This window comes from Rhea pennata, chromosome 2, assembly GCF_028389875.1.
Source record: "Rhea pennata isolate bPtePen1 chromosome 2, bPtePen1.pri, whole genome shotgun sequence".
In the NCBI taxonomy this organism is placed as follows: domain Eukaryota; kingdom Metazoa; phylum Chordata; class Aves; order Rheiformes; family Rheidae; genus Rhea; species Rhea pennata.
The window spans coordinates 92,187,374-92,214,193 of record NC_084664.1 but is presented as its reverse complement, the minus strand read 5'-3'; the positions used below and the strand labels follow the sequence as shown (position 1 = coordinate 92,214,193).

Below are 26,820 nucleotides of genomic sequence, written 5' to 3'. Positions count from 1 at the left end.
CAGGAAAACTGGTAGAGTCTTGCACAATTTCTTATAAGGTTATGCATTATTTTGTGGAAAGAAAACTCATAATGAAATGAAAATATTTTGGAGTTTATTGGTCAGTGTTAAATATAATTAAAAAAAAATCTCTAAAACAGCATGAAATACAAATAGAATGGGATTGCTGTTTGCAGCTTGTTGGAGTTCTGTAGTAAGGTGGTAGACTTGTTAAAGCTGAAAATATGAAGGGTGTTGTTGCTCACTTGGACATCAAGTTCAAATGTTCAGAACACAGAAAATGAAGTGAAGCTTTTTAAAATGTTATGTGGAAACCTTAAACTGTTCCTGTACTTTTATAATTTGAGTGGTCTTATTAAATAGTTTAATTTATAGTAAAGACCACTCATATCTTATTTTCAGAATGTTTCTGTGCGTTAAAATTGATAAAGTTAATATATGAGTATATGAATAGCTAAAGATTGATCTGCTTACCTTTTTCTTCTAGGTTACTTTTGTAATGCAAAGGTTATCAGAAGCACAGTTTGAAAAATAATCAAGTTTGCTGTAGTAAATAAGTTTTGTATTTTTATGTTTTAATTTTCTAATTTTGTATCGATGTTATCATTGAGATTGTATTATACTGAAACTGTGTTTCCACTCAGTTTGTAATGTCTTATCCATCTCAGTGTTATTTTAGAAGAAACTATGTTCATAGAGAGGGAAGTCGTTTAGCAAATAAGTATAATGGTACAAAATCTGTTTAAGCTAACCTTATGTTATGTGAGTTAGACCTTGTCTCAGCCTACCTAATTTCCGTTGCAGGAAAGACGCTCTTACAAGACATCATTTGACAGCTTTTTCAGAATGGAATATCGGAAATGATACAGTTAGTGTGTATTCAGTAAACAGATATATTGTGAGCAGAGGCAGAAAGTAAGAGTAATTTTCAGTATGCTTATGGGAGTGGGAAGGGAGGATGTATAACATACATATGTTATACATACAAATGTTATACATAATGTATAACATACATTATGTATAACATAAATGTTATACATAATGTATAACATACATTATGTATAACATAATGTATATAATTATTATAACATAAGGTATACAACATGTTATACAAGTGTTATACATAATGTATAACTTTTTTTTTTCTTTAAGGAAAGTGCATCAAGAAGGAAGGCTCAGGAATATTCTGAAAATCATCAGAATAGGTAGAAATGGCCTTCAGTTGACCTGTGATGAGGGCACAAAATGAGATGAAATTTCAGTGAATAAATAAATAAATAAATAAATAAATAAATGAAATTCTTTTCAAGTCACGTGAGCACTACAACACTATGCAGCTATGTTGCAAGGAGTTAAAACCACGCAAACAACCTAGAATGTGATCTCCTTAGTGTTTGATATCTTTATAGCTAAATTACCTTAAAATTTTATCAGGTTAAGGTCCTAATAACAACAGTGCAAGATTTTTCTATAATTCTGTAGAAAATTTTGAAATTAAGTATACATGTAATACACTCAAATATATGCTATTGTCCCTTACATAAGAACTTTAAACTGCCTTTTGCTGTTATACGTAGACCTATACCCTACAGATAAATGGGTTTGCATTGTCTTAAGCAAGGTCAGTACTTCTCTCACCCTGCCCCAGTAACTAGAGAAATCTGGGCTGTGTTATTTGCTAGCAAGAAAAATGCTTAAGGTTGATCCATGGAACTCAGAATTTGATTTGAAAGGAACTACAAGGAGTGAGGTGCTGAATTCCCCAGTTTGAGTTTTTTATTAAAACTTGAGCTCTAAGTCCCTCCATCACCTGTTTTTTTTTTTTTTTAAAAAAAAAAAAAGGCATAGACTTGTACTTGATGCCAATAGAAGCCCCTCCTGTATGTAGACTGCTCAGAATCATGACTAAATCAGTGCAAGGATTAGCTGTTGAATGCTTTGAGTCTCTGTGTATGAGCTATAGTAGGAAAGAAGTCATGTTTGTTACGAAATAGTACTTCAGATAAATCATATTATGCATGTAGTGTCACCAGAGTCTGAAAAGTGTACTTATGTGTATGGAAATCTGGAAGAAAAATACTAAAGCAAATCTTCTGGAGCAAAATTCAGGGGCATAGATAGTGCAGTTAGCAATTCTTCCATCTTCTGAAATCCTTTTAGAATTGTACAACATAGTTTGTCTTGAGACTCCTTGTAGGAGCAAGTGGATTTCTTATCTAAAATTTCGTAAAAGGATGATAGTTTATAATAAGATGCAGTAGAGTTCTGAGGTGCATAAACTGGACTTAATACAGAGTATTGTATTATTTAATATAGTTTCCTTGTGTAAGTTACATTGAAGTCTGCAGAAATGTATGTTGAATTAAAAATAGAAATGATTATTGTCTGAAAAATGTAGAGCTGTTACATATGGAATAATCTTTGAGCATAGTTATTCGAATGTTGATTTTTGTGCCGTTTGCAAGTTGAATACTGAATGTCGCAACTGTTCCATGAATTTAATGTGTCTAAAGTCCAGAGAGACAGCTTTAACACCCCAGGGCCTTTTTTCATTAGAGTATTAATAGGAGGCACAAATCTGTTTATAAAGAATGCTTTGGATCCACCTGGAATGTCCAGCTGGAATTGTCTGCACTTGCTGTACAGAGCTGTAAATGATCTCTCATCAGAAACTGGATTGAAACTGAGATTGTGTCACACATCCATAGACAGGTTACAGATGGTAATGTCATCCAGGATTTTTAAGAACGTTGTTTAAGCATGTATTGAGCAATATCATCTCTATTTTCTGGATGTCTTCTCTCGAAATCTAGAGGAGCAAGCATGTAATAAATACACGTTATTATTGGACTGACAGTAGTTTAGAGGCAGTCAGAGAAGAGATTTATAAAATATAGTGTTTTTCTGTTGCAAGACCTGTCAGGTTGAAATTTCTCTGTGAGCTTTTAGAAATGCGGCAACAATGACAGAACTGAAGGTACTGTTTTTCAGAATTAGAGATCCTTTTTTATAGAAATTTTGTCTATAAAGCACCTAGTTCATTTTGCATAGGAGCTACAAAATAACCTTTAAAAATAATCAGTCTTGTTAAATTACAGTCTTAGAACAGGCTTTTATCCTGGCCTGCCTGATGATGGGAAATGAGTTACAACTGTGTAATCTTAGTAGAGCATTATATGGGCTTACTGTGCTCACTGTAACTAGACATAGTTACTATTGCTAATTATTACAGAGAACAAACTAGAAACAATCAAGACTTCAAGGCCTTGGGCATGGTGGTCAAGGGTCTGGGAGCCCGGGTGGTCTTCTCATTGGTCCTGCCGATTAGGGGGAGGCATGAGAGGAGGATTAGGAAGATTTTCCAGATCATCAACTGGCTACACCACTGGTGTTGGCAACAGGGTTTTGGATTCTATGACCATGGAACATGGTTTGAAGATCAACAACTGGTGGGGAGAGATAGGGTTCACCTCACCAAGTGGGGGCACATTTGTCTTTGCCAACAGGTTGGCCAGCTTAGTAAAGAGGGCTTTAAACTAGGTAGGAGCGGGGAGGGGAGGCGTCATAGAGACAGGGTAGACAACAAAACACAAGCTGGGTTGGAGGGCCTCCAATGGGTGCATGCAGCTGGGGATGTGCGTTTGGGACATGGCCATGGGGGACCCCCGTACACCCTCCCTGGGAAACCTGTGGGCATGACCACCTCTTTGAAATGCCTGTACACCATTGCAGGGAGCATGGGGAACAAACAGGAGGAGCTGGAGATCTGTGTGCGATCGCAGGGCCATGAGCTCATTGCAGTCCCAGAGACGTGGTGGGATAGCTCACATGACTGGAATGCTGCCATGGATGGCTCTGTGCTTTTGAGGAGAGACAGGCCAGGGAGGCGAAGTGGTGGAGTTGCTCTTTATGTGAGAGAGCAGCTGGAATGTATCAAGCTCTGCCTAGGTGGGAAGGAGGAGGAGGCAGTTGAGAGCTTATGGATAAAGATCAATGGGCAGGGTAACACAGGGGACACTGTTGTGGGTGTCTACTGCAGGCCACCTGACCAGGAAGAGAAAGTTGATGAGGCCTTCTATAGACAGCTGGAGGTAGCCTCATGATCACAGGCCCTGGTTCTCATGGGGGACTTCAACCACCCTGACATCTGCTGGAGGGACTACACAGCAAGGCACAAACAGTCCAGGAGGCTCCTGCAATGCACTGATGATAACTTCTTGTCACAGATGGTGGAGAAGCCTCCGAGAAAGGGTGTCCTGCTGGACGTTGTCCTTACCAACAGAGAGGGACTGGTTAGAGGTGTGAAGGTTGGGGGCAGCCTTGGCTGCAGTGACCATGAGATGGTGGAGTCCAGCAGGGAAGAAGTAAGGCGACAAGCAGGATTGCAACCCTGGAGTTCAGGAGAGCAGACTTCAGGCTCTTCCGAGACCTGCTTGGTGGAATCTCATGGGTTAAGGCCCTAGAGGGAAGGGGGGTCCGGGAGAGCTGGCTGGTGTTCAAACATCACTTCCTCCAAGCCCAAGAGCGGTGCATCCCTATGAGTAAGAAGTGCAGCATAAGGGGCAGGAGGCCTGCATGGTTGAGCAAGGAGCTCTTGGCCAAATTCAGACAGAGGAAGAAAGTACACAGAATGTGGCAGAGGGGACAGGCTACGTGGGAGAATTACAGGAATGCTGTCAGAGTATGTAGAGATGCGGTGAGGAAGGCTAAGGCCCTGTTGGAACTGAGTCTGGCAAGGGATGTCAAGGACAACAGGAAGGGCTTCTTCAAATGCATCAGCAGCAAGAGGAGGACTAGGGAAAATGTGGGCCCACTACTGAAAGGGGCAGGGACCCTGGTGACAAGGGATGCAGAGAAGGCAGAATTACTGAATGCCTTCTTTGCTTCAGTCTGCACTGCTGAGGGCAGCCCTCAGGCATCCTGCAGCCTGGTTGTGAGGGAGAAAGTCCAGAGACAGGAAGACTTTCGTTTGGTTGAGGAGGATAGGATTAGAGACCTCCTGGGCAGGCTAGATATCCACAAATCCATGGGCCCAGAGGGGACTCACCCACGGGTACCGAGGGAGCTGGTGGATGTTGTTGCCAGGCCGCTCTCCATCATCTTTGAATGGTCCTGGAGAACTGGAGAGGTGCCTGAGGACTGGAAGAAAGCCAGTGTCACTCCAGTCTTCAAAAAGGGCAAGGAGGAGGACCTAGGCAACTCGAGGCCAGTCAGCCTCGCCTCCATCCCCGGAAAGGTGATGGAACAGCTCCTTCTGGCTGTCCTTTCCAGACATACGGAGGAAAAGATGGTGATCAGGAGTAGGCAGCCTGGATTCAGCAAGGGGAGATCCTGCTTAACCAATCTGATAGCCTTCTCTGCTGGAATGACTGGCTGGGTAGATGAGGGGAGAGCAGTGGATATTGTGTACCTTGACTTCAGCAAGGCTCTTGACACTGTCTCCCATAACATCCTCCTAGGTAAGCTCAGGAAGTGTGGGTTAGAGGAGTGGACAGTGAGGTGGATTGAGAACTGGCTGAAAGGCAGAGCTCAGAGGATTGTCATCCGTGGTGCAGAGTCCAGTTGGAGGCCTGTGGCTAGTGGTGTCCCCCAGGGCTCAGTCCTGGCTCCCATCCTGTTCAACTTCTTCATCAGTGACCTGGATGAGGGGACGGAGTGTCTTCTCAGCAAGTCTGCTGATGATATCAAGCTGGGAGGAGTGGCTGACGCACCAGAGGTCTGTGCTGCCATTCAGAGAGACCTGGCCAGGCTGGAGAGCTGGGTGGAGAGGAACCTCGTGAGGTTCAACAAGGGCAAGTGCAGGGTCCTGCACCTAGGGAAAAACAACCCCAGGCACCAGTACAAGCTGGGGGCTGACCTTCTGGAGAGCAGCTCTGCAGAGAAGGACCTGGGAGTGCTGGTGGATGACAGGTTGACCATGAGCCAGCAATGTGCCCTTGTGGCCAGGAAGGGCAATGGTATCCTGGGGTGCATTCAGAAGACTGTTTCCAGCAGGTGGAGGGAGGTGATCCTGCCCCTCCCCTCAGCCCTGGGGAGGCCTCATCTCGAGTCCTGTGTCCAGTTCTGGGCTCCCCAGTGCAAGAGAGACATGGAGCTACTGGAGAGAGTCCAGCACAGGGCTACGAGGATGATCAGAGGGCTGGAGCACCTGCTCTCTGAGGAACGGCTGCGAGAGCTGGGCCTCTTCATCCTGGGGAAGAGAAGACTGAGGTGGGATCTTATCAATGTGTACAAGTCCCTGAAGGGAGGGTGTCAAAGGGATGGGGACAAACTCTTTTCAGTTGCCCCGTGTGACAGGACAAGAGACAACGGGCAGAAATTGAAGCACAGGAAGTTCTGCCTGACCGTGAGGGGGAATTTCTTCCCTGTGAGAGTGACGGAGCCCTGGACCAGGTTGCCCAGAGAAGCTGTGGAGTCTCCTTCTCTGGAGATCTTCAAGGCCCGCCTGGATGCAATCCTGTCTAACATGCTGTAGGTGACCGTGCTTGTGCAGGGGAGTTGGACTAGCTGATCTCCAGAGGGCCCTTCCAACCTTACTGATCCTATGATTCTATGGTAATTTCTTGTACACTTTCTTGTCCTGTGTCGATTGCTTATTCTTCAAAAACAGAGTATTTCTCAGGTTATTTCTATATGTATGTACAGCTATGGAGGTGCTATAAGGATGGTAGTGTTAGTCTGAGAATTCTAGTTTATGAGAATATTTGGAAAAAAAATAGAAACTGGAACAACTTAGGAGTAAATTGGGAATTGTCATATTTATATTTAAATTCAAGCACATTGGATTGCTATTTAATAGAAATGTTCAATGTCAACACATAGGAGCTAGTATTTATTACATGAATTGTTTAAATTGTACTGGTTCTTCTGTGCATATGACCTAACACTTGCAAGAGCCTGAGTGTTTCTTATTGCGTCCTGCAGAAATGCCCAGTAGTAGATTAAATTGTAGAATGTTATCCATTGCAAAAACTAATGGAATGATGTCATTGTTACTTTAGCAGAATTCGTAGGAGAGCCAATATGTTTAGAGAAATTTTTGCTTTTACTCCAGGAAAAGTTACAATTTTAGGTCTATAAATAATACATTTTGTACAAAATTTAGATGATTGAACTGATACTAATTTCTCAGAGCTAACTGAGAGGGAGACCCTGCAACTAACGTTTTCCCCAATCATATACATCAAAAAGCCTAAAATAGAAAGGAAGCAAGAGTGCTGCATAAATTGTTAGTGACTTGAGTAGATGCAGCCACTCTGATCAGAGTCCCAATTCACAATGTGAATGCACTAAAGCCATCTTACACTGCTTCATGCACTTCTAAGCTTCATGATTTCTAATGGCATCTTCTTCCATTTTATGCTTAAGCATCAGTGACAGCAACTGAGTTGAGAATTTTTCCAGCTGTGTATAGGCAAAAGCAAAGTGCAATCTTCATGCAAGTCAACTGGGAATTTCATTTGTGTTTTATTTTTGATAATGCAATTAAAAATGCTTGAGTAGAAAAAGAGAAACTATATTACTTCTCTTTATAAGTAGAATTGACTTAATTAACTGTACTTTTTTGAATCTGTAAATCTAACCACAGACTCTAGCTTCAGTCTCCCAAGAAAATAAAATGGTAATATCTCTTCAGTTTGTGTGGTAATGTGATGCAAGTTCCTCCTAAAATAGCCAGTTAAAGTAGTATAGAAATCTATTGCTTCCAGGAACAGGTTTGGAGGAGTTTAGAAAGAGATGTTCTACCAATATAGAAATCACATTTTCTATACAATGAATGTATACTTCACAGACTCCTGATTTCTAAATCATGGAGAATTACCGGTTGATAATGTTGCTTCATAATCTGTGGAGATGAGTCTGTTAAGTAGCTGTCTGCTGAAAAGAATCTGGGATGAATGGTGGACCGTATGAAACAGGCCAGTGGTATGAACTCATTTATGAACAAGCAAACCATCTACTGGGCTTTAGGAGGTGGCACATGACCATTAGGAGGAACATGACCAGGAGACTAAAGGAAAACATTATTCTTCTTGCTGCTGATGAGGCTGTGTGTAGATTGCAATGCCTTATTTTGGAAGAGTGGGGACAGCTGAGAGAGATGCAGGAAGACTGAAGCAGGCCTATCAGAGGGCTGCTGAGATCAAGGCTGACATGAGTCTGGCAAAGAGGAGGCTAATAGATAATCTAATAGTAGCCTGCAATTACTTGAAAGGTCATTGCAGGGATTATGGAACCAAGCTGTTCTTGATGGAATGGAAAAAACAAGAAGTGGCAGTAGCCACAATTTGTGGCTTGCGAGACTTGTATTAGACATTGAGGGGTTGAAATCACTGGGAGGGTAGTGCAGCACTACAGCAAGTTACATAGACAGGTTTTGGAATCTCTATTATTGAAAGTTTTCCAGCCTTGGCTAGGAAAAGCTGTGGTTGACTTTATCTGATGTTGTCAAAAGTCAATCTCTGAGCAGGAAGTTAAGCAAGCTGACCTGTAAAAGACGCTTCCAATGTATATTTCACTGATTCTGTAGGAAGAACATGAAACACAAGATGTGAGGCATGATTGATTATAGTTTAGTACTTCTATAACTGCTCAGTTACTCTGATGAACCTGTCCTAACCTCCTTAGATTAGAAGTTCACTGAGTTTTACTGGAAGAGTTTAAGGAATTATTAAAAATAAAAAAGTAGATTAATGGAAATATGGTACAGTGAAATTTGGATTGAGACAGTGAAGGAATTCCATATTAAGAGTCGAACCTACTTTTTCATTTCTGCCACCTTTTGTTACTTTCTTCTCTATTTTGAAACCACTTACTGTACTCTTTACATGCTGCAGAATTCCTGACAAAAACTAGACACGTTGTGGTTCCACACATTGAATTTCCATAAAACACAAAGCACATGCAGTTTTTTATATTGAAAAATTACTTTATTGAATTGTGCTCTCTTCCATTAGAAAGATAGCTTCTGATAGCTTTTATGCACGTGTTACGAAAATCGTATTTAGTGGCTCTTGAACAATTTTGTCTTTTGTGTAGTATTCATAGCTACCTGTTTCTGTGTAACTAAACTCTTTAGTTGGAATTTTTTTTCTCCTTTGAGGTATCCAAGAGAAAATGAATTGATAGGAAGAAGTCCTTGATATTTTTATACTTGCGATCAATTTGCATACAAGAAGCTATTATGAATTGTCATTCAAACAAATTCAAACATTCAAACTCTGTTCTTGATAATCCTTTCTTAATTTCCTTGGTAGTCTGTTACTGAGAAGCATATAATCCCTATGAAAAAAGATGTTCAGGTCACTTTGTTTTTAGTCAACACTAATTTCATTTTTTTAGCCATTAATACAATTTTATAGTCCAGCTGTTGACCATGCAGGTATATAGCTTGAAGCCTGCCTGGACTTTGAACCTGAGGATCAATGCAGTATTTCACAGCTGTATTAATTAGAATAGTAATGTGTCCTGTGCTGCATTTCTTTTGTATTGAAAGAGAAGAGTGGGAGGACTGGTAAAGTAGAATAAATGGATAGTTGACAAAACATAAAGAGAGATGTCACAAATACTAGAATAGCATAGTGTAGTTCCTACAGGAGTATGTGTAGAAAGAGCAAAGAAATAGACTAAGATCTAAGTGAGTTATATAAGACTTAACTAGTGATTTTGATTTCCATTTCTTTAATATGTAAATCAGAAACTTAATGTACCTTTCTAAGTGTATTTACAGGAGCTTGCTTTCTTACCGATTTTTGAGGCAAGTATATCTGATTAAACAGTCCCTCTGTGTATGCAAAAATAAATACAGTTTAGGAGTTAAATTCTCAAGATTGAGGATGGAAAATAAAGACTTGCTGTTTTAAAGTAGTGGAAAGAGTTAAAATGCTTTCATTTGGAAAGAGGAAGTAGTGGTAAAAGGTAGAGAGAAGTGACAATGTTGCTACTGTAGGTTTGGACTGTTCCTGCTTCTTCTGAAAACAATTTCAACACAGACCTCTTTAGATCTTTGCTGAGGGAAGACTAACAGGAAACTGAAGATACAGAGAGATGGCGAAATATTTTTTTATTATTATTACTGATAAGCTGAAGAGCATGAGGCTTCAAGGATAGGCAGAAACTGGTAATTTTTCTTTTAAGGCTAACTGCAGGTTTTACCACCAGCAGCATTTCACTGATGGTGTGGTTACCATTAGCTTTCTGCTCTTAGCAAGGCTGAATCAGCAGAACTTTAATGTGTCTAGTACTGTGTGCCTGAAAGGAATTCAAAGTTAAAGTTACTCGTGCTGTCAGCAGAGAACCAAAGATCGGTGGGGGGGATGTCTGAAGTTTTGCAGAGTTTGCTAATGCAGATTTCTAGAGACTGTATATGAAGTTATAGGAAAAAGTAATAGAAAAATGAAGCATTTCTTCTTTCTCTGATCCCATTTATAAAGAAGGCATATTAATCATATAAAGCATTACCTTCTCACACCTTATTTTTGTGATACTTTTAAACTTGCTGGTATTACCAGGAAACCTAACCAACATACTAAACTTGGTCATAAATCTGTTTTGGTCACAAATGGAGATACTGTCTAGTCTAGTGTATCTGTTTAGAAGTGCCGTGATTGATGTTAAATATCTAGTATTTGCCTTGAGGAGGGTTCAGGGAATGAAGTAATTTTTTTTTTCTGCAGATTTTATTGAAAGATATTTAATATTTTGAGTGGACAATCATTAATTTAGTCCTTCTATGGGAAGACAACCTTGTCTAAGTCAGTAATCAGGCATGTGCCTAAGTGCGGTCTTGAATCTTGGTCTTAAGTAATTTAACATCCATGAGTAGGTGAGGATCTGAAGAATTATTTTGAGAATGGAGTATATTTACTTCTAATTGTTACCTAAATGTACTGATCAAGCTAGCCTAGAAAACTCTGTCAGCACTGATACTTTCTGCTTCATTAGAGGGAAATGGTGAAGGATCTCAGGAGCATACAGTGCATCCTACCAAAGATGTGTTTAAAGAAAAAGTTCAAGAAAATTAATATTTTCAGAGCAGCAAAAAACATTACTATTTCATTTGAGGAGGAACAAGTAAAAGCTCAAGCAGCTGCAAAATGTTACTGAAATAATGTATTTTTTAACCTGTGAAGCAAATATTTTTACAAGCCGTACATGACACTTGTGAATGAAGTATCTGCTTAATTTGTGAAACTTGTGAAAATTTTATGATGTAAGACAGGTCTTGGGAGACTGCACTATTCATTTAATAAGCAGTGGCGAGTTGCTTGAACATGGGAGTGGGCGTAGTTGACTCCATGCTGATACATGCTCTGCAGAGTCTCAGGTCCAGGTTGTCTAGTAATGTGAAAGGCCGTAGCTAGCACAGACGGACGTAGCAACATCTAGGTACCTTAGAGTGTGTTTATACCACAGGTACTACTTGTGTGGGAGTATCCCTAACTTCTAGCTTGGTGTACTAGAAACTAGTCTTCCTGTGCTATTCAGTGGAGAAATACTCTTCAGCTGAAGAGCTGAAACACCTGGGTTATACTGCCATTTTGAATCACTCTCCAGAGGAATATTTTTCTCTTAATTACAGAGGTAATTATTTTTTTTTTTCTCCTTGTGCATCTTAACTTTAATTGCTGCTTCTAGAAATAACTTCAGGTACAGATAATGTACTGCTTCTGCTGCAAAGTCAGGGGCATTCTCATGTTAGGGTTTGGGGGGGTGGTTTGCTTTTTTTGATTTTGTTTTTCTCTATGCTGAAGGGAGATAAAAAGATGCTAGCAATAGGAACATATTTTGGAGCTAGGACCTAAAAACAAAGCTTCCCTGGTGAAATTTCTGAAGCCAGGCCTTCTCTTAGAGCTGTCCCTCTTCAGAAAATCAGGGTTTTCTGTCTTGGTTAATAATATAGGGTGAGGAGGTAGACATAATCCTTATGGTTCCATATTTATTACAGTGTTTTCCAGTGTTTTCTGTTGAGTTGCAAGGTCCTTCAAACTCTTAAGCAAACAGGAAAAAGAATAATCTTGACTACTTAGCAATAATAGAAAAAATGGAACTAAAAATATATACACTTTTTAGCTAGTAACGTAATAGTCTTCACCACCAGCCAAAGTGAATTCAGTAAATAGATTGTCAGTAATTACATGTTTCTCTTTAAATCACTAAATTGTTGTTGTTGTAAGGCTGACAAATTTCTATGATAGTTTTGCAAATTTGTTTTTAAGGCACAATTGATTTAAATTGTTTTTGTTAGTTGAAGTCAAGTCTGGAGGGACAGCAGCTGGCCTAGATCCATTCTAGTTGGGCTGCCCAAGGCCATCTCTGTCCTTCTGGAAGGAACTTCCCACTGTGATGTTGGTCAATTCAGTCTTGCTTGGAGCTACAAAAACTATCAGAAAAGGCAAGATTAGATTTAGGATTTATTCCCTGATTCCATCCTGTTCCTGAAAACATCCTGGTCTGACTTTCCAGTTTGACAAAATCTGTGTACTGTTACTTTTAAAGCCTTGCAAAAGAAAAGCATCAAAAAGGCCTTCATCTACTACTAAACTGGATCATTTGTGCGAATAATGCCTGCACATTAATAACTGTTGCACCATTTATTGCTACTCAGAGTTACACTTGGAGAAATTCTGAGTAAAACTCAAGCGTGGATCTGATTTGGTCTGAAGTTTGAAATGAGATTACTTCCCAGTCTTTTGCAGACAGCCCTGCAGTCATTTCTCTTGCAGGTGAAATAGCTGGATGAAAACAAGCTTTTGTTCAAAGCAAGGCATTAGAGGTAATACAATCAGCTGGGTTGAGAAGCCTCCCTGTAGTTTAGAAGTAGCTACTTGAGAATTGCAACAGAAGCAAAGGTCTGACTGAAAAGGTTGGAGACATCTGTTTTACTTTTGTAAAACAGAGACTTGGATAATGTGTTCAAATGCATTTCTCTCGGGAGCCAGAAAGATGGCAGAACTGTAAAGCTTATTCAAACAGACAGGTAGTAGGTAGAATAGGAAGAGTGCATTTTTCCTCCTCTAGTTTGTCGTCTTAGCAACTTGGAGAATATTTTGGTATGTAGCATGCAAGTCTTAAAGTTAAACTTGACATTATTCTCAGAACTTACGTTTCATCTCTTCCAAAAAGCTCCATGATTGATGGATATTTTTATTTTTATTTATATTTCTCTCTCTCTTTCCTTTTTTTTTTTTTTTTTTTTTTTCCCGCTTGGAGCACATCTTTAGAAACTCAGTTTTGAGTTTGAAGCAAGCATTTAAGTGTATTTTTGAAATTTTTTAAAAAAGACATGCTTGCTCCTGTCAGAAGGATAATATGTAATTTATTTTTCCCTAGAGGATTTACATGTAAGCTGATGGTTTTTGCCAGAGGAGACAAGTTCAGAGGAAGCAGCATGGTAATTTGAGGGCTGCTTTGCTCAAGATTGCTTCTTAAAGAGCAATTTTGTAAACTCCAATAATTAGTGTCAGCCTTCTCAAATGATTTTTACACCTTCACATGCCTCACAAGCAAAATATAGTAATCCTTTGGGCGCTATGGAAGTGTAAAAAGAAGCTGACAGACCTAAGTAGATTCAAGCAGGTCTGCCAAAAAATGATAACATTCCTCTAATTCATAATATTACCAAATATTCCTCAGGTTTTCTGAATGCCTTTGATTATGGGGCTACCCCTAAATTAGAGAGCGTAACAAGTATGAGAGTTTCTTACACCCTGCTTACTATGCTATGCTGCTCAGTGCCTCGCGACCTGACTCAAAGGTTTCCTGAGATGTGTGACACAAAGGCACTGCAGATGAAATGAGCAGTTTCCATGTCTCCTGATCTTGCTGCCCGCTCTGCTGTGAGCTAATTTAACTCAAAAAAAAAAAAAAAAAAAAAAAACTCAGCTGAACAGCTTTCTGCTACATCAGTGAGTTAAATGGGGCCAGGGGTCTAGTGAGTTGCAGAGCTTGGAGCAAAGGAGGAGTGACACCAGATAGCCAGAAATCAGGAAGCAGCAGCTTGGAGATGGAGAAAAGTAGGAGCAGCAATAGCAGCAGACAGGGACGATGGGAAGCAAGCCTTTGGGTGTATAACGAGATGTTGAAATGGCTCCAGATCTGTGAAACCACAAACTAAGTCACTGTTTGTAATTTCTTAAACAGAAGATATCTCTGTGATTTTATGGATTTGGGGGGAATTTATTGCAGATGCTATACAGGCATCATCTTTTCATTCCAGGGATGTTGTACTTTCTTGAAAACTTGTGAATGCCTACTGATTAATTCAGCACATAGGCAGTCAGATGATCTTTTACACATTTGAACCTTTAGCCAAATAGCATTTGTTTTTCCTCCAGAGACATCACAACATTATTTTTACAGCCTGGGAAGTAGTGTTCCCTGCAGCTTTACTTTTCATAGCCTTTGGCAGACTGATCTCGTTATATACTCAGATTATATTGCAGACATGCAGAGCTGCCTTAGCAAAACTTTGTCATGTATACTGATGGTTCTTAGGGGGTGTCTAGACACAAACTTCTAGTTAATTTATGGCTTCACAACTTTCTAAAATGCTTGGTAAGAGGTGCTCTTTTTTTGTGTAACAGTAGGTCATGAGAATGACGTATGAACTATATAGTGCATTGCACAATTTTATTTAACAACACGTTAAAATGAAAGCAGCTGTATTTGTGCAGGTACAGTAATGAGTGTGTGTGTGGTGGGGGCACTGTGTTTTATAGAAATAGTTCACTGACACAAACATGTCTGTGGTAGAGTCAGTTGCCATCTCCCTAGCTAGGATTTAGTTTGAGTTGCTTCCTTTCTGGTTTCTTCTTAGATAAAAGACGAAGGAACTATCTTTGTTATCACTGGAAATTGTTTCTGCTGTTATTGTTTGATGAATATTTTATAACTACCATCAGTGAACAAACTTAATGAGTTCACTGCAAAACCCTGTTTTTCTTAATCTATTCCTTTTGCTGAAATTTCCCCTCTCACTTCTACTCTTAATTGTTTTTGACTGGTACTTAGTACTTCTGCGGCAAGTTGCCGTCTGCTCATTGTACATCATGTTTGTTATTTAATTTTACCAACAGTAGATTTTGGGGGAGAGAAGGTTTGGTTTTTATTTGATTCTGTATTCACACTGTTTCTAGTTTGTGTTGTGTAGAGATAGTTAAGTCCTGTTACTTTATTAATGGCCCAGGAACAATAACTAACATTCATAAGGTACAAGATAGGGTAGTACTTGGTTTCATATACCTAGTATTAGAGATGTGATACTTGGTTAGAGATAACTCGTTTCAGGCTGAAACAGTATGTAGTTTGCCATTTTTGCTCTGTGCATAACAGACTGCTTTGGATTTCAAATGTCTGTCTGTGCATGTAGGATATGTTGGTAAGTGGTAACGATGGCTCCTTGAAAGCTAAAAATCACTTGCTTAGGATGGCCTATAAATTGCAGTAGACAACCCTGCTTACACCAAGGGGAGGGAGCAGGGGAGCATTAATGATGTGGCTCCTCTTGACTGTTCTCTCTGCAAAAGTTTGCTACTGCTCACTTCCGATGTCACAGGTTTCCCTTCCACTGAACTTAGCTTATCTTCTCTGCTCCTTCTTTTATTTTTATTTTTTTTTTTATTGCTTTACCTAGGTTTGAACCTCAAAGAAAGGTCCCTAATTCTTTTTTGTGGTGATTCTACCTGAGTAGCAGAATGAATCTTGAAAAAGTCATACAACAGCTCCCTGCAGCAGCTACCATAAATCATATCTAGCAGGACTGTTGTATCTACAGTAGTGATGTAACAGCCAGTTGTGGGAGGCTTTTGAGGGGCATGGGGAACACTACTTTATCCTTGTCATCTTTATTGAACAGATCTTCTTGGAGCTTAATTTTTTTAAAGGAATTATACAAAAATAGTTGCATAGAATTATGAGAATAAAAATAAATAAAATAAATAAAATTATGAGAATATTCCAACATGGGCAGGTTGTTAATAACACAAATAGAAGCCATGGTAAGCAAGGCAAAAGTTTCTTCCCATCCTAGTTGTATCATTGAGTTTGAATTGTAAAAAGCAGAATATGTTGAAAATATTAAGTGCAATATATGCAGCGTATATGGTCTTGCTGCTGATGTCTGTACAAAGTCCTTCTGTGTAAAGTACCTCTTATTATTGTTACTTTCCATTACTTAAGAAGTAGCTTGACAATTTCTTTTCTTTAAAAGAGAATTGCTCTAATTAAATTGCTGTTCAGATATATATCTTGCAAGTCATTTTTAGAAAGGAGTGTATTTTGAGAAAAAGTGTCATGATACAGTTAAAATGAAAGTTCAAGGTAATGCAATTTCATGCATTTGAAAAATATAAAGGAGGATGTATTTATTCATGGCACTGTTAGTTTCCATGAGGTATTATTCTCATAACTATTCATGGTTTTGAAGGATAAAAGCTTTTCTAATACAGTTGCTGTGCTAACTAGGTTTCTGAAGAATAATTTTTATAGGCTTTTGTTAATCTGAGCAAGGCTCATTAAACAATACTAAAAGGAGGTAACAATATAATACTGTAGTGCATATTTTCAGAATCAGTTTCTTGAAAAAAAATGAGGCAAAAAAATATAATTTCCTTGCAATGATTTTTCATTTATGGTAGGTTTCATGGACTGTACACTATATTATGGATGCTAATAAAAATCAACCATGATTGAACATTTCTCCTTAATTAGTTTGTAAAGCAAAGAAACTCAGTGTACAAAATTCTTTATTCTGTAGAGACCTGTACAACATTAAAAAGTTAAATGAAGTCAATGCTTATTAGGAAGAATATTCAGTTTAACTTTTTTTCCAGTAGCTCCAGTTATAGTCCCAGAAGATCTGGCAAAATGTTAAAGCTATGAAATAACATTAAAATGCCATTTAATGTGTCAAGGGAAACTTTGTTTATTTTTTTTTCCTCAGTTAAGAAGACTTTTATTAAAGCTTTTTCCTCTGCAGTTCTTGCAGGTTTTCAAGTAGATGGAGAAGGCTGCTGCTCACAGCAGATTATACCAGATGCGCAGTTGCCTAGGGACGTGTGCTTTGCTTGCTGGAGACAGGTCTTCCTGTCTTGCCTTGAGGCATTAGTTTGAGTCTGTTAAACAATGTAGGTAGCGCTTTTTATGCTTTGAGTTAGTGGAGTGTCATGCGGCAGTGTGTGATACTGTTAGGAAAAGTATAAAATAGATATTCTAACTTGGGTATGGAGAAATAGGTGACCTCTACTGTAATTTTGCAAAAACCTGAAGTATTTACCACTGAAAGAAAAGAAGGATTGCTGATTCTACAAATGTGTTGCAGACTTCATGCCATGCTGAAGAAATATATTAAATTGTTTCATCATAGTTCTTTGTTCGTAGCAATTTTATTAAGGAAAAGATGAAAGAATTTGTGTGTATATTCTGTACCTTAGCCTGCAAGTAGAGGGCCAGTGAGGCTCTGTAGGATGAAAGCCTGAAGACTTCCTGAAATTCCCACTAAAAGAAAATTAAAAACTTTATGGAGATACTTAGTGCATTTAGATTATGATGTAAGGAACATAATGCATTTTCCTGTTACTTCACATGTGCCTGTGTATAGGATATTTAAACTGTTCCTTCAAAATACCTCATGCAGTAACCAGCACAAGAAATTTGGGAAAATGGCCTGTGATCTCCTTTACTGCTATAATTCCTGTGTTATTTGAAAGATAAATCAAATTGTCCTTTAATTTCCACTATAATTTTTAAACAAATTTCTCTTTCATCATTACAAAGTGAAAATTTTGAGTGAACAGAGGAACTGCTTGTAGTACCTGACAGACTTTACAAGATTTTCCTTCAATAAATTCGCATCACCTGGAGATTACTATATTATTTGGTGCAGCATCCTTGTGGTCCATGTTGAACATCACTTTCTCTGATGCATTCAGCTTGGAGGCAGCTCAAGCAAACCAAAGAGTGAACAACTGTATAAGCAATTATGTATTTTGGATAAGAGAACCTTTCTGAAGATACCTTGTGACTATCCTATGCTAACATAACAACAGACACTTCAGGAAGCTATGTGTTGTGGGGGAAAGAGAAGATTTACAGGATTCCAGTTTGACAGAAGTCTACAAGGAGGTTGTGATTTAGCCTGCAAAAGTGCAAGGCATCTCTTAGAGCAACACCTACCGTGAGAGACCTATCAAATCTGCTAAAATTGTTCAGTCCTTTTTTTTTTTTATTGTTCTGCATGTTATCATGTAGTAATTCATTGGTTTAATATGTTAATTGTTGATCTTCAGAATTAAATGAACATAAACAGGCTTTGTATCCCATTTTTGTTTATTTTTTTAATACTGTTTTATATGCAGCTGATAACTTTTCTTCAGTGCTTTCTGTAGTTAAGGGATGGCTTTATATTCAGTATTAAAGTGAGTCAAAGTATTGCTAAGAAAATGAGTGGTATTAACTATTTAATCTTAATGTTTTGGTAATGTTAGAGTTTTAGTATCAAAGCTAAGGACTTAGGTAAGTTAATACTTGCATAAATATTTATCTACCAAAGGCAAACAGTTCAAGCTTGAAAAGGTTCAATCCATTTTTATTAATAAAAATTTGAGCAACGGATATAATTGATCATTTCTGACTGATATTAAATAAATGCTTATGTTTGGAGCTAGTGGTTCCTATTTGCATAGGACATGCCTTATATTCTGTATGACTTCTCTGGAGTCTTAAAATCTGTGTCCTCTGATTCTCTCAATCTGAATACCCAGTTTCTCTGCCGTCACTGTGACAAATAAAGATTGACTGAATTTGATCAGGCTTTCAAGGTTGTGCTTTTGTCCAAGATGCACAATGGTAATGCTCACTTTAGGTATTCTAGAAACTGTGCCATGTGTGCCATGTTCTGATAGTTGTGTAGTTTTTTTTGTATTGGATTACTTTGTTTCTGAAGTTCAAACATGTACAAATTGATTTTGATTTTGGAATGTAACATGTGTAATATGGCTACCCTGAAATAGCAAATGATCCTTTTTTTTAATTTTTATTTTTAGGAAAGCCCAAGAAGGTAACAAGAAGGTGGTTGTAGCAGGCTGTGTTCCACAAGCCCAACCTCGTCAGGACTATCTGAAAGGCCTTAGTATAATAGGGGTATGTATCTTGATCAATTAGAAAGCTGTATAATGTCTGAAAAGAGGATCTTGAGTTCAGGAAAAAATATCGTGCTCAGAAATCAAAATTTTCATAGAGTTTTCAATGTTGATAGGTAGACTTTGCTGCCTTTCTCTTGCAAGGAGGAGTGGATAGTTTGATACTTCTGTTAGTCTTGTGTTACACTGCACTTAAAGCCTTCTTAGTTGTGGGTTGAGGTGGGAAGGAATGGGATACTATGGGCAGATGTGAGCTTCAGTGCTCTGTGTAGCCAGGAGGGTGAAGATATCCATTACTGCACACTATAATATATCACTGTTAATCTGCATTAAAACAAAGGAATAAATGCTTTGTTAAATTTGGTGAAAGAAACATAAGATTGGAGCGTATAAATTGCACAAGTACAACTGAGAGCTTATTTTTTAGCTCATGCTATTAAGCAGAATGGCAAATGGGGGTGATTATTTTGTTGAAATTTGAGGCAGCCTAAGAGTTAATTTGTCTGAAAATGAACTGTTAAGCAGTTACCAAGCTTCACCTTGAGTGTAGCCAGAGAGCTTTTGGCATAATTCAGCAAATAAAGTGCTTTCGGGATCCTTTGGGATGAAGTAACACAGTAAAAATTGAATCAGCTTTGTAAAGTTGTAATGAAAATCTGGGACACAGTGTCCCAGTGTAAGCTAACAAAGATTCTTCATCGTTTAAGCCTTTAGGTTGAAACTGGATGAATTTGTAAAAGGCACGTTTTAGTTGAAACACTATTGTTGGATTCAATGTGTGTGAATCACAGGGTGAAGTTGTCTTGTGTTGTGCAAGTCGGAGCAGGTGACTGTCCAGCATCTTTGTGACATTAAAAACATGGAGAAGTCAACATGTCTTCGCTGCACTCTGAATTAGGATCAAAACTAAGATTTGAAAGGAACAACAAAAAACACCTGAAGCTTTTATCGTGTTTAGAAGAATTGCATATATGATGCAGTTAAAGCAAAGCCATACTTTGTTTGGAATTACGTAGAAGATTTGTGGGAGTTCTTTGTAAGGACAGGCTCTGTGCTATTTAGTAGTCTGTCTGATTAGTGCTGACAGTGTTTGTCCTCCAAAATCTTTTTCTCCTCAACTGTGATTCTCAGCTACATGTTAATGCTTATAAATGAACTCAGTGCTCATAAATGATATTCAGGGTCTGTAAAATGTGACATTACTCTGTGTAGACAACAAGGTATTGTAAGCTGCAGTTTGGTGGAAGAAACCATTACATAGTCTTATTTTATACAAACATGTGAGAGGGAATTTTACTACTCTGTAATCTCTAAGACTCCAACTAACTAAATGCAACTTAATTGACATGGCAGGATAGGAAAAACAAGAAATAAATGGTGAATTGGCTGAGAAGCTGCACAGGTATATAAGCTGTAATTGTTCAATATAGTGACTATAAAGTTATCTTATATATGTGAAGACAGAAGTAGAAAGTATATTACGTGGTTATCCTTTGACTGTGACCGTGATTAGATGTTTCATTTTTGGAGAATCCAAATTCAGAAACTTGGGGAACCCAAAGTTTGTTTGTTCCCCTACCCCCATGTTTTCCTTTTAGGTAACATATGCTTATGTGAAAATTAACCTCTCCATCCTAATTTTGATTTTTGAAATCAGTGACTAATGAAAATATTGCAGTTTTGAATTTGTAACTGACAGATTTCTGTTTGACATTTAGTAAGACCACTAATGCAAGTACTGTGATTTGGACTTGAAAACATTGAAACATTTATCTTCCTGATAAACATACTGTCTGCTAACTGCCATTTTTATGGTTATAAAACGTTGAACACTCCCACTAGCAATGCACTTCACTGCCAGCACTGCTATAAGATGGGTAGCTTGGTATAAAATACTAAGTACATTGAAAAAAAAAAAAGGCACTTGGCTTTTCCAGTTGTACAAAAACTACTATAGACTAGTGTTTTAATGTGCCTTAGTTCTCTATTTGTAAAGCTGTACTCAGTGAATTGTTTCAACAGAGGTATTGTCAATTAAAATCAAAATGCCAAATGCATGTACATTCCTACTGTAACAGTGTTCTAAATCAAGATAATGCATTATGTTATGTTTTTGATGTCTTTTAAAACTGTTCAAGTCATACAATTTCAATGACATTTGCAAAACAGGAATAATACCTACCTACCTTGAGGTGTTTGTAAGGCTAAACTGCATTAATGATTGCAAACCTCTGTTGCCCTTAAAAATTAAGTCTTGTATAAATACTAATGTCCAATGTATATTTCATGAAAAAGAAAGTTGATAGAATTTTATATTGAATAATTTGAAATGTCAGGACTTCTCAGAGGATTTGCTGAAAGCCTAGGGAGCAGATGCAGACAGTTCTTCTGTAATTTATGGCCAAGAAATTGGTCAAAGTTCTAGCTCAGTTCTAGTTCAATCAGTACTACACAACTGATTGGCTTTGGCTTTTACCTTACTATTTATTCAGATGTGATTCTTGAGCCTGGGAATTCAGGAAGAGATTGCAGTTAAGTACCAGCTTTCAAATGGAAATTTGGTGTGTAAATAGAAGCTGTTCCTTTCTACAGCAGATGCATGCTGTCCTATGAATCAAAAGGTTTAAAAATTACCTTGGATTAATATTGTATTTAAACTATGTCAGAGTAGCAGTAACAGCCAACTTTTCACATGTTTTCTGGGGTAGTTTTCTTCCGTTTAATGTCTTTGCAGTCTGCTGTCAGGATACCTTCTTCAGTCAGGATTTTGTCCATTACCATGTCACTATTATTCTAATTCAGCAAAGATTTTAAACATAGATGTCATCCCACTGAAATAAAAGCATCTGGTCACATGCCTTTGAAAAGCTGTATAAAGGCCTGGATTTATGCTGCCTAACTAAGGTGTTGTAATTTAAGAGCCTGTGTTGCTCAGCTCTCTTTATGGTCAATGAAGATAGTTATCTCAAAGATCATTTAGATTTTAGAAGGTTTGATCTGGGTTTTGAAGTTGTGTATCTCCCTTTTACTGACTTTAGAGGGAGGAGATGCTGAACAGACTTTTAATATATGGCATCCAACTGAGATGCCTAAAAGACGGATTGAAACAGAATTGGTGAACAGGATTTGAAATGTTTTACCTAAACTTATTTTAAGTATGAGGCAACTGATTTATTTCTTATGTCCATGAATGGAAATTAAAGATAGGTAGGGTTGTGTGTTTTTTGTGTGCTTCAAGTAGTTACATATGTATATGTACCTTCACAGTCTGAGTATTCACAAGCAGCTAAGTCCACACTGCTTTTGCTTTGGTAGCAGCCTCCAGTTGTGCAGGTTATTGTACCTTTGCTGTATCCTGTATGCCCTGCCCTCAGCTGGGTCTTTCTCTGGCTTGTATATTCTGTTTTTCAGTTTCTTCATTCTTAAACTTTTACATCTTCAATATTTCTAGTCTTTTCTGTCTTCTAATGCCACTGAGTCCGTCGCTGGCTTCAAGAACTTTTGCTGATAGTCGCTTTGCAATGTTTAAGCTTTCTCATTGCTTATGTTATTCCGGAGAAATTTGTATCTCTAAGACATTCAGTAGCGGTGCCAGGAAGAAGGGCCATTGGTACAAACTCCAGGTCTATTTTCTAGAGAGAGTTATAAGCTGTCCTATCAAAATCAAAAAAGCTTTAATGAATTCTGTCTTCACATCTTCCATGGTAGAAAGACTTTTTCTTTTCATGCAGAAGGGAAGCAGGCTCTGAGAAACTGCATTCACTTCAGGGGGAAGACCCCAAGAAGATCGTTTGTAAAGAGTTATAGCTGCCATTTCTAACTAGCTGTGGTAACTTTGTCAATACTTGTGAAAGCTGAGACTCCTCAGAGCATGAAACCACAAATTTGTCAACCAAAAGACAGTCACTGATGGCAAGTGTCAGAGAGCTCATGATTTTTCTCTGGTTGCAGATTTTACTGGGTTAATCCCAGTGCCTGTGGTAGAAACAAGATTCTTCAGCCTAGTGATCTGCAACCTTTGCAACCATTTTCAAGAAATGACACATCAGATTCAGTAATTGTTCTTTAACCTTGTGATTTGGACGCATCAGATAGCGTAACGTAAATGTACGTTCTATATTCACAGGCTGATGTATAGCTATAATGAGAATATAAAGCTAATTTGAGACGAACTACTTATTTGAATGTCAAGATGCTTTCAAACTTCTACAGTAGTTACTTCTTTTGTCACTTGATAGGCATTCTCTTCTCAAACAGAGAAACTGCAAGTTACAACACAAGCAGATATTTTTCTGAAGGAATTGAATTGCTCACTTTGTAGGACTTAATCCTCTCCAAATGGGACGAGAATAGAGTCATTGTGTAACATGCAGTGGCATAATTCCAAAAAGTGTGAGCACCTCAACAGCTGGTAAAGGACAAGGTGCCTCTGGTGTAAATATGCTTTCTGCAGCTGACTCCATCTAATATTATCTCTAAATTGTGTTAAGAGGAGAGAAAACTCATACCTTTTTTTTTCATCATGTAGGCTGCCAGGAAGCCTTATGCATTCCCGCCTCTTGCATAGTTAAGCCAGTCCTTTAAAGCATTTAGTGGTTCTGCTTGAGCCAAACAGCCTTTCTGTGATGCTTCAGATGGCCCATTAGCAAGCTCCATTAAAAGATAGTGTGTTTCTTCAAAAGTACTGGATGTTGATGAACTGCTTGTTTCACAGCCACCCTCTATTTTCTTATCGTGGTTGCAGCCACAGAGAGAAGCATAGGCTTCTTTAGAAAAGACCATTAGGTCATTGTATATCTTCATTAAAAAGAATTAATTATTAACTTTTTCTGAAGTTTAACACATCTCATTATCTATCTTTGATTCCATGGGACATCTACTCCTATTGCTTCAGGAAGAGATTGGCTGAAATCTCTTGACCTGCAAAACACTTCTGTCCATACTTCAACGGACACACAAAACTACTATAAAATACCATATTTCACTTTGGATCAGCACTAACTCTACTACAAGTTTCTACCATTTTGTCTTCCCAGATGTTGACAGAATTTCCAGAGGCCTTGACACTTCCCGAGGGAGACACTTAGAAAGAACTTACTCGTATAAGTTCCTAAATATTTTTTCTGGGTAGTTTCTGAAGTGTTTTGAGGCTTACTGAGTCCCATGGGGTGCAAAAGTCTCGGAGTAAATTTGCAACCTCTCACATAACATTCAGAGTTTATAGGGACTCTCTTAAAGGTTTTTTTCTTCCATCCAGGGTTTTGCTTGTGCAAAAGGGTTTCAGGATGCTAGCTCTGCTTCTGAGATAACTCGGGTCATGTCTGAGCACTGGGAAGAACTTGCGTGACCACCTTCACATGCATGTCTGTCTCCATTCGCAAGCCACCTAGTGTGAGACTGCAGACATACCACATTACGGGCATGTCTGTGGGCTGTTTACATCTAGAAGTAATTTGTTGAATGTGATGATAACGCTGTAAAGGGAACTGGGAGTCTTTCTGTGTTGATGATGAATGACAACGCATGCATCTGTATACTCTTCCTGCTCCTGTGGCTTTTGTAACTGGGCTCAGGCAGCGACCTCAGCACTCGTGTTCCCTAGGGGATGCTGAGGTGCACTGGGGGTCCAGTGGGGCAAAATGTGAGTGACTTGTACTTGTACGTGCAGGGGTGACCAATGGCTTCAGCCCCAGCACAGATCACCTCATGCCTCCCTTTTGCTTATAAGAGAAGGACCTCTGAGTAGTACTTAGGCCCAGCTGTGATCACAGCAAGAACATTTGTAAAGGTTTTTCCTGGTCTTTGTTTCAACTCAGGCTTAGTGCTGTGCTGTAATTCTGTCCTCATCCCTTGCTTCTCCTGTCACTTTCGTGCTAAGCTTCCTGCTTCAGTCTGCCCTTAGCTTTTGCTCTATCCAAGACCTAATGGAGAACCATTTGTAGTGGGCAGCAAGTCTAGCATGTGCATGTTTATACTAGCAAACAAGATCACATAAAACCAATAAAGCGAAGTATAGTGCGTCAAGTACATCTAGTAGTAAATACACTTGCTGTCAGTCCTGAAGATTCAGCTTATTTCAGAATGATTGCAAAAAAATGATGAGGAGTGGTATCTTTTCTCTTTGTACACCAATAAGAACTTCAAATCTCCATGCTTCATGGGCTTCTGAGTATTTGTTGATGATACTCAGTCTTTGCTCAAAAAGGTTTATGACTGTCTTTAACACCACTTCTAAGCAGAATCATTTGTAACCAGAGATGTGGTGAAAGGAGTCCTGCAGGGCTCAGTATAGCCAAGAAAATTTAAATACCAGGACTTTGATTTTTCCTTTTTATTTTTTTTCTTTACTGTTTTCCTTTTCTCATGAATAAGAATCCCAATAACCCTTCCCTTCTCTTATTTCAGAGTCAGCTCAGATTTGCTTATATGTTATTACTTTCATAATTGAAAATTGGAAGCATTCAGTATTTTCTTCTTCAACAGTTGGGACTTTAGCCAAACAATTTCCATTAATTTCAAATCAAAAATACTTAATTATGGTTAATAACATATAAAATAGAATAAATATCCATTCTTAGCCTCTGTCCTAGTTACAGTTCTTATCCTCTCTGGGCAGTTCAATTTTAATTACTTACATCAAGCATCATCTTGACAAACAGATTCAGAAATATTTATCCAGTAAAACGAAAATATATACTGTTGGTTGTTTGTTTTTCCTGTTTCTTTATTTAATAGGAGATTCAGAGCTATGCAAAAAATCCATAGATTTCAAATACAGGAGATAATCATAGTTCGTTCAAGTTAAAAGCAAACAGGTTTCTTTTGTTTTTAAATTATTATGAACTTAGGTTTAATACTGAGATAAGTTGCACCAGTATTTTAGGCAATGTATTTGGCACAGACTGTGTTCCATGTCTGTTTGCAGTTATAAATGCCTATACTTCTGCATTCAAGTTACGTTTTTTTTTTTAAATTAGAAAATTTTTAATTAAATAGGAGGGCCATCTATAAGTCTCCTGGGTAATTTGCATGTGTTCCTATGAATGTGTGCTTTATTTACATGAATAGCTTGCTATACAGACATATATGCACTTGCTTTTATCCCAGAAAAGAATTTAAATATTTCTCTCTTTTTTTATAAAATTATTAAAATGTCAACCTTAGTGATACTTTGAATAACTGAATTTCTAGAGTTCATAGTTATAATATTCTATATGCAGAGATATGAAGTAGCAGAGATTTGTGTTTGGAAACGATTGTGTTCAAAAATTTTTTTTTTTCAATGCAGAGGTTACATGGACTCGATCTAACCACCTAGACAAGATAAACAGACAGTAACAGACTTTAATGAGGAGCTCTAGATTAGATACCAACTACAGATGAATTTTTTTTTTAATTGCTATTACATTGATTGGAAAATGAACGTGAAGTACAGATGACTGCGCAGACATTTGTTTACAGGAAATGACAAACACAGTGGTTTAAGGGCACAGAGGCTTAATAGCTCTGATGCAAGTGATTCAAGTTACAAGCTACTTAGTTGCAGACCAGGTTCTGCTCTTGCAGCCTGTACAGCTTGTGCTTTTGTGTTTGTTTCTGAAACAGAACAAAGAAAAAACTGCCAAGGAGTTGGCTGCCAAGAGAATATGCATCTTAGTCGGTGTCTGAAAGGCAAATTGTG

The 26,820-nt window shown here is 38.2% G+C and overlaps 1 protein-coding gene across 3 annotated transcripts in view; it reads left to right on the top strand.

Moving 5' to 3' along the window:
- The window catches only part of CDKAL1 (CDK5 regulatory subunit associated protein 1 like 1), a 415,077-nt gene that overhangs the window by 115,151 nt on the left and 273,106 nt on the right, over window positions 1-26,820 (top strand). For all 3 annotated transcript variants that reach the window (XM_062569910.1, XM_062569908.1, XM_062569909.1), the window contains one exon: window positions 19,044-19,140. In XM_062569910.1, the coding sequence (XP_062425894.1) occupies window positions 19,044-19,140 (97 nt within the window). The remainder of the gene's footprint in view (window positions 1-19,043; window positions 19,141-26,820) is intronic.